The 11,480-nt window shown below is 44.4% G+C and overlaps 1 protein-coding gene across 1 annotated transcript; it reads left to right on the top strand.

Moving 5' to 3' along the window:
- Window positions 1–2,460: 2,460 nt before the first annotated feature.
- net1 (neuroepithelial cell transforming 1) lies at window positions 2,461–9,607 on the top strand. The gene is made up of 9 exons (XM_069671151.1): window positions 2,461–2,759; window positions 5,373–5,480; window positions 5,597–5,779; window positions 6,243–6,305; window positions 6,535–6,708; window positions 6,815–7,072; window positions 7,162–7,332; window positions 7,511–7,697; window positions 7,891–9,607. Exons 1-9 carry the CDS (start codon window positions 2,667–2,669, stop codon window positions 8,343–8,345), a joined length of 1,692 nt encoding a protein of 563 aa, XP_069527252.1. The 5' UTR covers window positions 2,461–2,666; the 3' UTR covers window positions 8,346–9,607.
- The last annotated feature ends 1,873 nt before the right edge of the window (window positions 9,608–11,480 follow it).

Raw genomic sequence — 11,480 nt, 5'->3', positions numbered from 1 at the left:
CTGCTGAGGCCGAAATCTCTCCATTCATTCCCCCGCTCTGCTTTGTGTCGGGGCTTTTGTGTGATGTAACCCAAACTCTGTGCCCTGTTGGTGTGCAGCAGATGATCCTCCACACCGCTCCGTCAACAAACCCCAAAGAACAAGGTGTCGTCATGCACACACCTCCATCAGCATCTGTGTTTTGTCACGCACGCACACACACACAGCAGCAGCATGAAGCCTGTGTCCTGTTTCACACCTCCATGTTGACCCAGGAGGACGTAGCAGAGCTATGACCAGGCTGGTCCATTTGCTCAAAACACACACACATTGTGAGACCCTCCACATTAGCCATCCATCAGACCTAACACCTTTCTGCTGTGCATTTGTGCACCAGCTGCACGGGTGTGTAGAATCTGTGGCTTCAGGTGTGCTCGTCCTTCAGCCACGTGTGCATCTTCCCGTCAGGAATGTTTTCATTATTGAGTCATCTGCAGATTATTTTCACAGTTAATCGATCAAACTCGTCGTCTATAAAATGTTGAAAAGTTGTGAAAAACGTCAGAGCCCAAAGTGGCATGCTTGCATGTCTGCTTTTGTCAAACCAGCTCAAAGATATTTCATTTATTTTACTTCAAAAAGAAGCAAAAACATAAATTTAAGAAGCTGGAACGAGCATTGACAAATCACTAAGACTATTGATCAATTACCAACATATTAAGGGCTTGCTTTACTTTTAACTGACTCACTGATTCATCCACAGCTCGTTGCAGCTCTGGTGCACACATGCATGAAAAAGATTTTTTCTCGACTTCAAACCGCTTCATTGTCTTCACTGAAACTGGTGAAACTTTCCCCCCTCGTTGCACCAATCAACATATGGGGGAGCAGTCGCACCCGACCCCCCCGTCTTACCCAATATACAGGTTTCAGTTCAAACATCTGGCCCAGTGTGCCGCGTGCCCCCCCAACTATTGATATTCTAACGCCTCACCTCCCCCGGGTCAGCTGATGAGACTGATAACAGCTCTGTTTGAAAGCAGAGTTTTGCTCCACAGAGCAGAGAGCGCTTTGAAAAATTACCTAACAAGAAATAAAGACAGAATTATTACTTTGTAGTTTGTGACTTTACAGCAATCAAACAAAATGAGTCTTTTGTTTCACCTCTAAATACCTGATACCTGCCTGGGTAGAAGACATGAGGCAGAACTAGAGAATTAATTAATTAAGAAATGATGGTGTGAATGTTTGATGCTGCGTTTAAAAGTTGCATAATATCAATAATGTATGAAAAATGTTGAATATTATATTTATTCTTGGAAAAGCTGGTGTTAAATGTGCGTAAAAGGTTTAAGTATCTATGGAATAGTAAGAATAGGATGGAGGATGCAAAACAGTCGAAACTGGGCGCTAAAATGTGCAATTAATATTTACTGTACATATTAATCAAAAGGTTTGTAAAGGAGGAAAATAGACAATAAATCAACAATCAAAATAACCCCTACTTTGTGCTGAAGTTGCAACAGTGATGTAGCTAACATTTAAAATAATGTCCCATATGCAATGCATATTTGCCTCTTATTTCTTTAGGGTCATTTACAATAACAAATGTTGTTAAATCAGAATTGAATCTTTCTGAACTTCAGCAGTTTTATTTAAATCAGATTTACTCACAAGTGAAGGTTTTAATTGTATTTTTGCACGTTTATATTTTATATATTTTGCTTGTCGTATTTTCTTGTCCTTGTTCACCTGCAGCTTTAATAGCATCTTTCTTATAAGGAATCATTGTCTTAATGTTCCTGCCAATTTATTCATTCATTTATTTATTAATCTAATAATCTAATCTAATTAATCTGTGGATATCGCACCTTTTAGAAACCAAAAAGTGCTTTAACATACCAGCAAACGCAGGATACTAAGAAGGAAAAACATCAACAGAAACCAAAACAATAATGACAAACAAAAGCGAGACAAAAACGAAGTATTTTGTGTTTATCTCTACAAGTTAAAGTTGCAGGAACAGTGTACAACAAAAAACACATGTGTGTTAAAATGTCACTTTAGCCGTCTTTGGTAACTTGTATCTGCAGCGTCCCTGAGCAGGTGTGCTGACAATTATAAAAGACACACACAGAGCAGAGCCCGTACAACACTTTAAAACAAGTACATCAATACATACAAGACAGAATAAAGCCCACTATAGGTTATTTAAATAAATGAGACACTTGATTGTCTTTTTACAGTGAAATATATTAACAGAGCTGTTTCTGTAAACTCCGTTTCGCAGAAAGCGTCCCCCATCATCTGCAAAATTCTCACTACTGTTTTGACTCAACAGAGCCTGCGGGCACTTCTCCTTATTATTTAGAAGTAAACCTCATACGCCACGAGGGCTGAGCTCAGGCTTTGCTCCTCCCCTGTCTCGCCTCCTGCTATAAAGCCCTCCCTTCCCTCAGAGCAGCTCAGACCAAAGTTTAGAGAGTGTGTGTGAGAGGAGCGTTCAGAGAGCCCTGTCCCATGAGGGGAGAACAAGAAGACTCATAGGGGGATCTATTTATTATTTAGGGTTCTTTTACGCTCACACAACCCTTTACATTTTCAACTTTTTATTTTTCTCTGATGTGGATTACTCGGAGCTGACTCGCCAGGATTAAAAAACGGATATTGTGTTTTTACTGAAAGCTATGGTGGCTTACGATGAACTGGGTAGCTTGGTGCCTATCAAACGGACTCTGCAAGTGATAGACTGCCAGAACCAAGCCAACAAAGACTCAGAGGTGAGATGCCAAAACACATAATGTGATATTTCTGCTTTGTTGGCTGTGACTTCCATGTTTGAGTAAATGTTTGACCAGAACTCACTTAGATGAAGTCATGTCTTTGAGTCAGATTGTGAGTGAATCAGCGCCTAACCCTGTTTTTATCTCACTTAAGCACGCAGTGTTTTTGCGCTTGAGACTTTGAACTTTGTGCCCTGACACTAAAAACAATGCTTCAGGTGTTGCCTAACCTGGACAAGTTAATGATTAGGATTCAACCGCACCTATGAAGCTGTTCACATTGAACCGACCCCACTCGGGGTTGTGTATTCCCCTCAGTCTGATGTTAAATATGCATCCCAGGAGGGAGCTCTCAGCCTGGGTGGGATGTGGGGAGATGCAGTCAGATGGCAGCAGGGGGTAAACGCTGAGTAAACATCCCTGCATCCTGTCAGACAGTGATTACTTTGCTTGTGACCCCTGATATTTGAAGATAAACCAGGTTATCATTGATGCAGCCCAGGAGCATTCCTTCAGCTGCAAACACAATTAAAGGCACGCAGGTGTTTGGAACCCAGGTGTGCTCTCTGGACTTGTTAAACTCAGCTCCTTCCTTCCCCTTTTTGAGGCTTGGGTGGTTCTCGTTTGGAAGAGGTTTCAGGGAAGAATTGGTTTCATTGACAGTAAACCTCTTGATAAAGGAGAAGTGATTCCTGTTCTCGCAGAGTTCCACAATTTCAGCTTTACACCGGGTTATAATACTCTTCCTGTGGTGACTTATCAATGACCTCGACCTGCCCGTTCTGTTCTCAGCTCCTATCAGCTCAAGCTGTGCTGCAGCCGCAGGGACACATCTGTGGTCTGAGCTCACAGCACACAGCAGGGTACATCAAAGGGGAAAGCACAGGAAGGGAGTTCCTGATATTTATGAGCTTGTAATCTTAGGTTAGAGGAGTTTGACAGGCACATCTGTACAATATATACATCTGGACGGTCATTTTTCCACTGATAAAAGTCAACTATAGCAGCAGCACAAACCCCGGATCTGTCTGGTTTCCTGAAGTCAGCCAGACTTGCTATAACTGCACGGAGTTCGCAGGTCAAACAGCCAGGAATAGCAACTTTCCCCCGTCTGTTTCAATGTACAGCTGATAAACAAAGAGCTGGAGAGGTCGCTTTGTGTTATTCTTGGAGTGGTTCGATTGGACAGGAAGGGCACAATGACCAAGTGGAAACACCCTCCCTACTGTAACTTTTACTTTCTGCTTAAATTTCTTTGTTTATTGAGATGAAAAGGTCACAAATTTCAGTCCGGCAGGTCTTTGCATGTAGACCACAGTCAAACAGCAGTTGTCTTTGCTTGCCTCGGCCACTAGAGGGCTTGCTAAGTTCTCAAGCCTGTCTGTCTGTTCTGGTCCAATGTGGATACCCAGACCACAGCAGACCGTGACTCGACCGCAGCCGCAGCAGCTCACACCAGACTGAGCGGATCTGTTCCACAGCTGTGTCCGCAGGGCCCGGAGCCTCAATGGCTGCTCTGTTTCCTAGAACTGCTGAGCCAAGGCAAAACCCTCATTTGGCCTGAGTCAGGAGAAAACACAAGCAGCTTTTAGCAATGATTTAGAGCGCAAGCACTCATTAGTGTGAGGTTCTTAAAATGCAAACTTTGGAAACGCTAATTACAACTTTGTCCGTCTCATCGTGTCGAGTTTTTGAAGAGGCTGAAATCATTACCTCAGATCTGCAGCTCTTTGATTCCTGCAGCCTGTTGTTGTTGGCACAAGGCCAAGCAGCTCTCTGCTTTCTCACTGCCTCAGGGCTGGGTGAGGGGTGGAGAGAAAGGGGGGGGTCACCTGGCCCAGGTGTGGTGCTGCTCTCACGCGAGGCCTGTTGAAGAGCCTGTCTCGACTCGCAGCTATGAACACGGCCGTGCACCCCCTGCAACGCCGCACTGTGTAAACACTCCAGAGGGGACAGATTCAGTGTCTGTTAACAACTGCTGCCCCTCTCCCCAGCACTCACAGCGGTGGTCTGTTTTACTGAACAGTCCTGACACACTGCCACACTGTCCCTGCTGCTGCTTTGTCTCTGGGAACAGAGATCAGGAAGCATTTATCTCACACTGTTTGAGCAGATCCACTCACTCTCAAGTGGAGCTGTAGCTGTTGTCAGGCCAGATAGTAGCAGGGAGGGGTGTTGAACAGCTGAGAGCAGGGTCTCGTGCATTCCTGGCATTCCTCCAGACCCCCTTCCCCTTCCAGATCAGCAGTCAGAGAGGGTCTTTGTGCTCAGTGGGCTGGCCTGGCTCGAGACTCTTCACATGATGGAGCCAACAGCTGCTGGAGCTGCTTCCTCTGCCTGTCCGCTGGTCCGCCAGTCTGTCTGCCTGTGGCTCGACCTCGGCTCCAGTGGCTCCGATTTCCTCCCCTCAAACGCAGGGAGTGGAGTCCATAATGAGGATTTATGACTTGTCTTGATGTGTTTAATCACAAGGAAGTCAAAAGAGAGAGTCTGGATTTGCTGCTGAGGTCTGCTGAGGCATTACTGATTTGTTCTGTGTCAAACAGAATGTAAAGTTTGATCAAAATCGCCTGACTAATCTCTTCTTCCTTTTTTCTTTTGCTTCTGCAGGAACCCAGCAACAAGCGTGTCCGTCCTCTCGGCAGGGTGACGTCGCTAGCCAACCTCATTTCTCCGGTGAAGAATGGGGCCGTCCGGCGCTTCGGCCAAACCATCCAGGTAAGCTCCCTTGACATCCCAAAGAAAGGGAACTTCACCTGTTCTTCATGTTGTACCAAACAACTTCCACTTGCAACATTGTCTGACTTCTGGGGCTTCCTCCTTACCACCTTCAGGCCTCTTTCCGGGGCGATGGCAAGTCGCCGGGCGTGCCCCAGAAGCCTTGCATGCCCCAGAAGCCTTGCAGCAAGGCAGCGGCCCCAACACCGCCCAAAAGGAGGAACAGCACGCTGTGGTCCGAGACGCTAGACGTCCACCAAAAGGGAACTTTCTCCACCAAAGAGATCAAGCGGCAGGAGGTGAGAATCAGCACACAGACGCCAGAATACAGTAAATACAGTCAGGACACCAAGGGGCAATGAATAGACGTAGATTGTGCAAGTTTGAATCCAGACAGTGGAAAGTTCAACCTGTCTACCAGACTACTTTCACATACGCCTGCAGTATTTGTGTCAAATAAGCTAAATGGGGCTAAAAGCCATCCAGGGCTCGTTTCCCAGCCTGTGTGAGCTCACATATACCTGATAAGCCAACAAACCAGCGCTCTCCTGCCCCACTTGTCCTGCATATGTCAGACATCTGGGCCAACTGTCAAAATCCATATAAATTATACAGTTTGAAACACCAGGAGAGAGCAGCCAGAGTTGATCTCAGCAGTCTGGCACGAGCACACTTTTAGATTGAGTCTAATAGCTGCAATAATGACTTCCTGATTCGTACATTTCGCTAAAAATCTTTGTGCCTCCTTCTCCCTCTCTTCAGGCCATATTTGAGCTGTCTCGAGGAGAACAGGACCTGATCGAGGACCTCCAACTTGCACGCAAGGTTTGTACTTTTAAGTCTCCGAGGCAGAGGGAGTACATATAAAGCAAACAGATTAAATCAAAGTCTGGCAGGAGTTGCATGTATCCAAGCCAGGAACTATAAAAAGCCAGGAATTATTCCTCTGTCTATCTCTAGTACCCCTAAAGCTCTGCAAGAGTTATTCTTAGCATCTCCCCTCCCCTGATGAGATGTTGTTATCTGACCGCTTTGGCTCTGCTCCCGTACACAGGCGTACCATGATCCGATGCTGAAGCTCTCCATTATGTCAGAGGAGGAGCTCACTCACATCTTCGGCAACCTGGACGCCTACATCCCGCTGCATGAGGACCTCCTGGAACAGCTCTCCAAAGCCACAGGGCAAGATGGGACTGTGGGTCAGATCGGACAGATTGTCGTAAGCTGGGTAAGCATCCTTTAATCGAGTAACTTGACCCACTTTGTGTCTGCTTCAACTCTGGGTTTCAAGTAAAGGAGGGCAGCATGAGTAAACTTTCTCTCCTCTTTGGCAGCTGCCAAGGCTTAACGCCTACAAGGACTACTGCAGCAACCAGCTGGCAGCCAAGGCCCTGCTGGACCAGAAGAAGCAGGACCGGCGCGTGCAGGACTTCCTGCAGCGCTGCCTTGAGTCGCCCTTCAGCAGGAAGCTGGACCTGTGGAGCTTCCTGGACATCCCGCGCTCCCGCCTGGTCAAGTACCCGCTGCTGCTCAAAGAGATACTGAAGCACACTCCAGCAGAGCATCCGGACGCCGCCAGTCTGGAGGAAGCTGTAAGTCAAAGACGCAAATTTGTTTCAAAGGGGACTTTGGATCTTAAGAAGTGGCTGGAGTTAATAATTTGATTCCATTCTTTGTCCAGATCACCATCATCCAGGGAGTTCTGTCAGACATCAACATGAAGAAGGGAGAGTCTGAGTGCCAGTACTACATCGACAAGCTGGAGTACCTGGACGACAGGCAGAGAGACCCTCGCTTCGAGCAGTGCAAGAGCCTGCTGTGTCACGGGGAGCTCAGAAACAAGAGCGGCACGGTGAGCAGAACACACACTTTCCTCTTATCCCATTAAAGGCAATCAGGCGTATAATACTTCCTGCTTTCCTGCCACACAACCCCCCTATGATTTAACAATACAAACACCAACTTTGAGAACAGCGTTATGTAACTTATCAGTGCTCTGGTTTTAATGCTTTCTTTGTGTTTCCTTCCAGAAGCTGCACGTGTTCCTGTTCACCGAGCTGCTGGTTCTGACCCGCCCCGTCACCAGGAACGAACGCCACTGTTTCCAGGTTTACCGGCAGCCAATCCCAGTGCAGGATCTGGTGTTGGAGGACCTGCAGGATGGAGACGTCAGAATGGGCGGCTCCTTCAGAGGCGCTTTCAGCAATGCAGACAAAGGTGAGGTTTCTTGCAGTTAATGTACGAATAGTCGCAGGAACTGTAGATGAGGCACAAGATTGTTCGTGTCCGAAGCCACTGGCTATTGACCCAGATGCTACATTTTCATCAGAAGATAGCTAGTAGAAAGATAGATTGACTTCTGTTAAATCTGTACCGTAACTAAATCTACCTTTTTCCTCTCTCTTCACAGCCAAGAACATTTTCCGCGTGCGTTCCCAGGACCCGAGCCAGGCACAGTCCCACACGCTGCAGGTCAACGACATCTTCCACAAGCAGCAGTGGCTCAACTGCCTCCGCAGCGCCATTTCCGTCCACCGGCCGCTCAGCGAGCCCTCCACGCCATCCCCGCCTGGCAGCGACGCCCGCTCCAAGCGCCGCCCCTCCTCCGTCTCCGCCATCATCCACATGGAGGAAGCAGACGAGAACTGCCCCCAGCCGGTCTCTCAGTCCGCCCCCGCCTCGCTGTGTAACAGCACAACCCCCAGTCCCACCTCCAGTTGTCCTTCAACCCGCTCCTCGTCATCCTCTTTGTCGACGATATCGTCATCTTCGTCGTCGCCACTCTCCTCGCCTACATCACACAAAACCAAAAAGGACAAGAAGTCTCTGTGTTCTTTAGGGAAGAGAAAAGAGACGATGGTGTGAGCTGAGCTGAGAGGAGAAAATGGACTCCTGAGCGGACATTTGTTTTGTACATAACTGTTTAAAAACCAACGAGGAGAATCGTGGGACTTGTATTTATGTGTGTCTGCGTGCGTGCGTATTATTACAACAGTGTTCTGTGTTACTGTCCTCTTCGGCAGCTATTTACCTTACCCCTCCATCCAAGTGCATCCCACAGAGACACAGTATTCTGGAGAGACGTGCACGGCTTCCACCCGCTCTGAAAAGGGAAGCTTAATGAGAAGCAAACACGTGTTGACTTCTTGAAGATCGAGGTGGTGCATTCAATCCTGTTTACTTTTAATTTGATATTTAAACATTATTACAGACCTTGTGCGGGGGCTAATGAAAGTTTTACATTTTTATATCCTAAAATTTATTGTAGTATTTTTTTAGGTATCATAAAGCAGCACTGTTTTAGCTTTTAGGTGAATTATTTGAGATTTTGAGCATGTTTTTAGAGAATCCCTAAAAGTGATCAGATGTACCACACAAGGACACAAATCTCAGTTAAAGATTTTTAAATAATCAGAAGACGTCTTATTTTTATACATTCCTTTATAACAGATGTTAGTATCAGGACACTACTTTTATTTTGTTGCATTAACTGCAGTCAGAGGCATTAATTTAAATCCAGAAGAGAATTCAGTTTCTCTCTGTTAGAACAAAGACATCACGGAAATCATCCGATGTTAAATCATGTCGGAGAAAAGACGAGGAGTTTTGTTTTGAAACAAAATTTTGTACTGAGCCATGTTGGTTTTTAAAAAAGCTGACTCTTCAGAATGAATCACTTTTCAGTGTAGCATCTTGCATGGAGCTTTAGTTGTGGACACTGCATGCACTAGTAGAGGCAGCAGGATGTATTTACTGGTCCTGGAAGACGGGACAGTCGAACTGGTTGATGAATGTAGAGAATGTTGTTGAAGGCTGAAGAGAAAAGAGAAACGATGGATGAAGATATGTTTTGGAACTGAAATAGATTGTTAGAGCAAGTTGTTGACTCCATCGACGTTCTGTAGAAGTTGATGTGAAATCTTGCTCACAGGTTGATAGATGGTAAAAATCAAGTGAGAGTAATCGATGGAAAAAGTAAGTGAGGGAAGGGAGACAAAAGGAAAGTGTTTAGTATGTGTACAAGGTGTTTTTGTTGAGATGGAAAAAAGAAAAGACAAAGGGGCAACATGTTTGCCAAGAACTGTATGTAACTAAAAGAACAATAAAGATCTGTGTAAGATTTGAAACTGAACTTTTGGTTTGATATCTTTATTTTTTCTTCACTTATTCACAAAAACAGAAGAACAAGTTGTGGTTTTATGCTACTATTTCTAAGCAAAAAACAGACAAGTGTATTGACTTCCTGACGTGTCCCTTATTTGTGCTAAAACCACAAATGATCAATTTTGCATTTAAGTTTTTAAAATTAAACAAGATACAACATGTTAATCAGAGAGCCTCTGATTAGCTTGTTTCCCCTTGTTTACAGCCTTTATGCTAATGTTAGCTAACCGGCCAGTTTTTATGCTAAACTAAGCACACAACCTCCCAGTTGTCATTGTAAACTAAGCTAACAGGCCCTCAGTCTTTATGCTATTTTCATTCTAAACTAATCCATTCGATAGCAGTTTTAATGCTCAATTAAGCTAACAGGCTCTTTATGCTAAAGACAGCCAGTTTTCATGCTAAACTAAGCCAACACAATTTTCATTCTAAATTGAGCCATTCCCTAGCAGTTTTAATGCTAAACTAAGCTAACATGCAGTCAATTTAAATTTTAAACTAAGCTAATGCTCAGTGCTCAGAGATTAAAAGCTGAATTCAGTTAACCTCTGGCTGGTTTTCGTTATAAACTGCGCTAATAGGGTGCCTGTCTTTATGCTAAATTCAGCTAGCACACTTTTTCAGTTTTATCTAAGTTTACAGGCTGGCAGTTTAGACTAGACTAACCCCCATTATTTATGCCAAACTAAGCACACAAACTCCCAGTTGTCATTGTAAAAAAAAAACGCTATCAGCCTTTATGCTAAAGTTAGCTAACAGTTTGCATGCTAAATTTAGACAACATGTGTACAATTTTCATTATAAACTAAGCCATTCACTAGCAGTTTTAATGCTAAACTAAGCTAACATGCAGTCAATTTTAATTCTTAACTAAGCTAACATGATTTAAGTAAGCTGAAATTAAAATCTAGTGAGTTTTTATTTTAAACTTAGCGGGCTTCAAATTTTCAGTTTTACCTAAGTTAACAGGCTGTCCACATTATTTATGCTAAACTAAGCACACACACTCCCAGTTATCATTGTTAAACAGGCTCTCAGTCTTTATGCTAAACTAAGCTAACAGGCAGTCGATTTAAATTTTAGACTAAGCTAAAATCTAGCCAGTTTTCAGCTATCAAGGCTTTGGAAATTTTCAAGTTTACTTAACAGGCTGGCATTGTTAATGCATAACTAAGCTAACCAAACAGCAGTCTTCATGCTAAAGTAAGCACACATCCTCCAAGTTTTCATTTTTAACCAAGTTGCTATACTTAGCAAACTAGCAGCCCGTTTTCAAGCTAAAGTTACCCACTTCAAGTTTTTCATGCTGAAACTAGCAAACCAGCTGCCAGTTTCCATGCTTTACTAAGCTAACTGGCAGCTGGCTTTAGCCTTAAAGTGAAGATAAAAATATATTCTTTTAACATTAATATTCCTCTGAGATATGAAGTCTCTCTTACAGTGTAGTCCTGCCCACAACGCAGCATAAAACTTGAGCAATGACAGAAAGTCTCTGTGACTTAAGATGGCAGCTTCTGGAAGTTTTGAGTCAGTTGAGAACATAAAATCAGGAGGTCCTGTGGTATGGCCTTATAAAGGCAAGGCAAGGCTGAATATAACAGTGGTGTATGAGTTAAGGCACAAGTGGATGTTTTTACTCAACTTTTATTGAACAAAAGTGTGAAACTATTCTTTCACCAGACTTTAAATAGACACCACAGCCTGCACGTTCTCATGGGTTGGTCTATGACTCACATGACACCGAGTAGAGGAGTGCCCCAAAGGAAGGCAGGAGGAGATATCTACTGATTTACGACTGTGCTTAACTCTTCACCAAACATTCATTTCCATGTAGGT

The sequence above is a fragment of the Semicossyphus pulcher genome, unplaced genomic scaffold, assembly GCF_022749685.1.
Source record: "Semicossyphus pulcher isolate SPU_LCO1_2020_fin unplaced genomic scaffold, fSemPul1.0.p SCAF_20, whole genome shotgun sequence".
In the NCBI taxonomy this organism is placed as follows: domain Eukaryota; kingdom Metazoa; phylum Chordata; class Actinopteri; order Labriformes; family Labridae; genus Semicossyphus; species Semicossyphus pulcher.
This window is presented reverse-complemented; position numbering and strand designations above follow the sequence as displayed.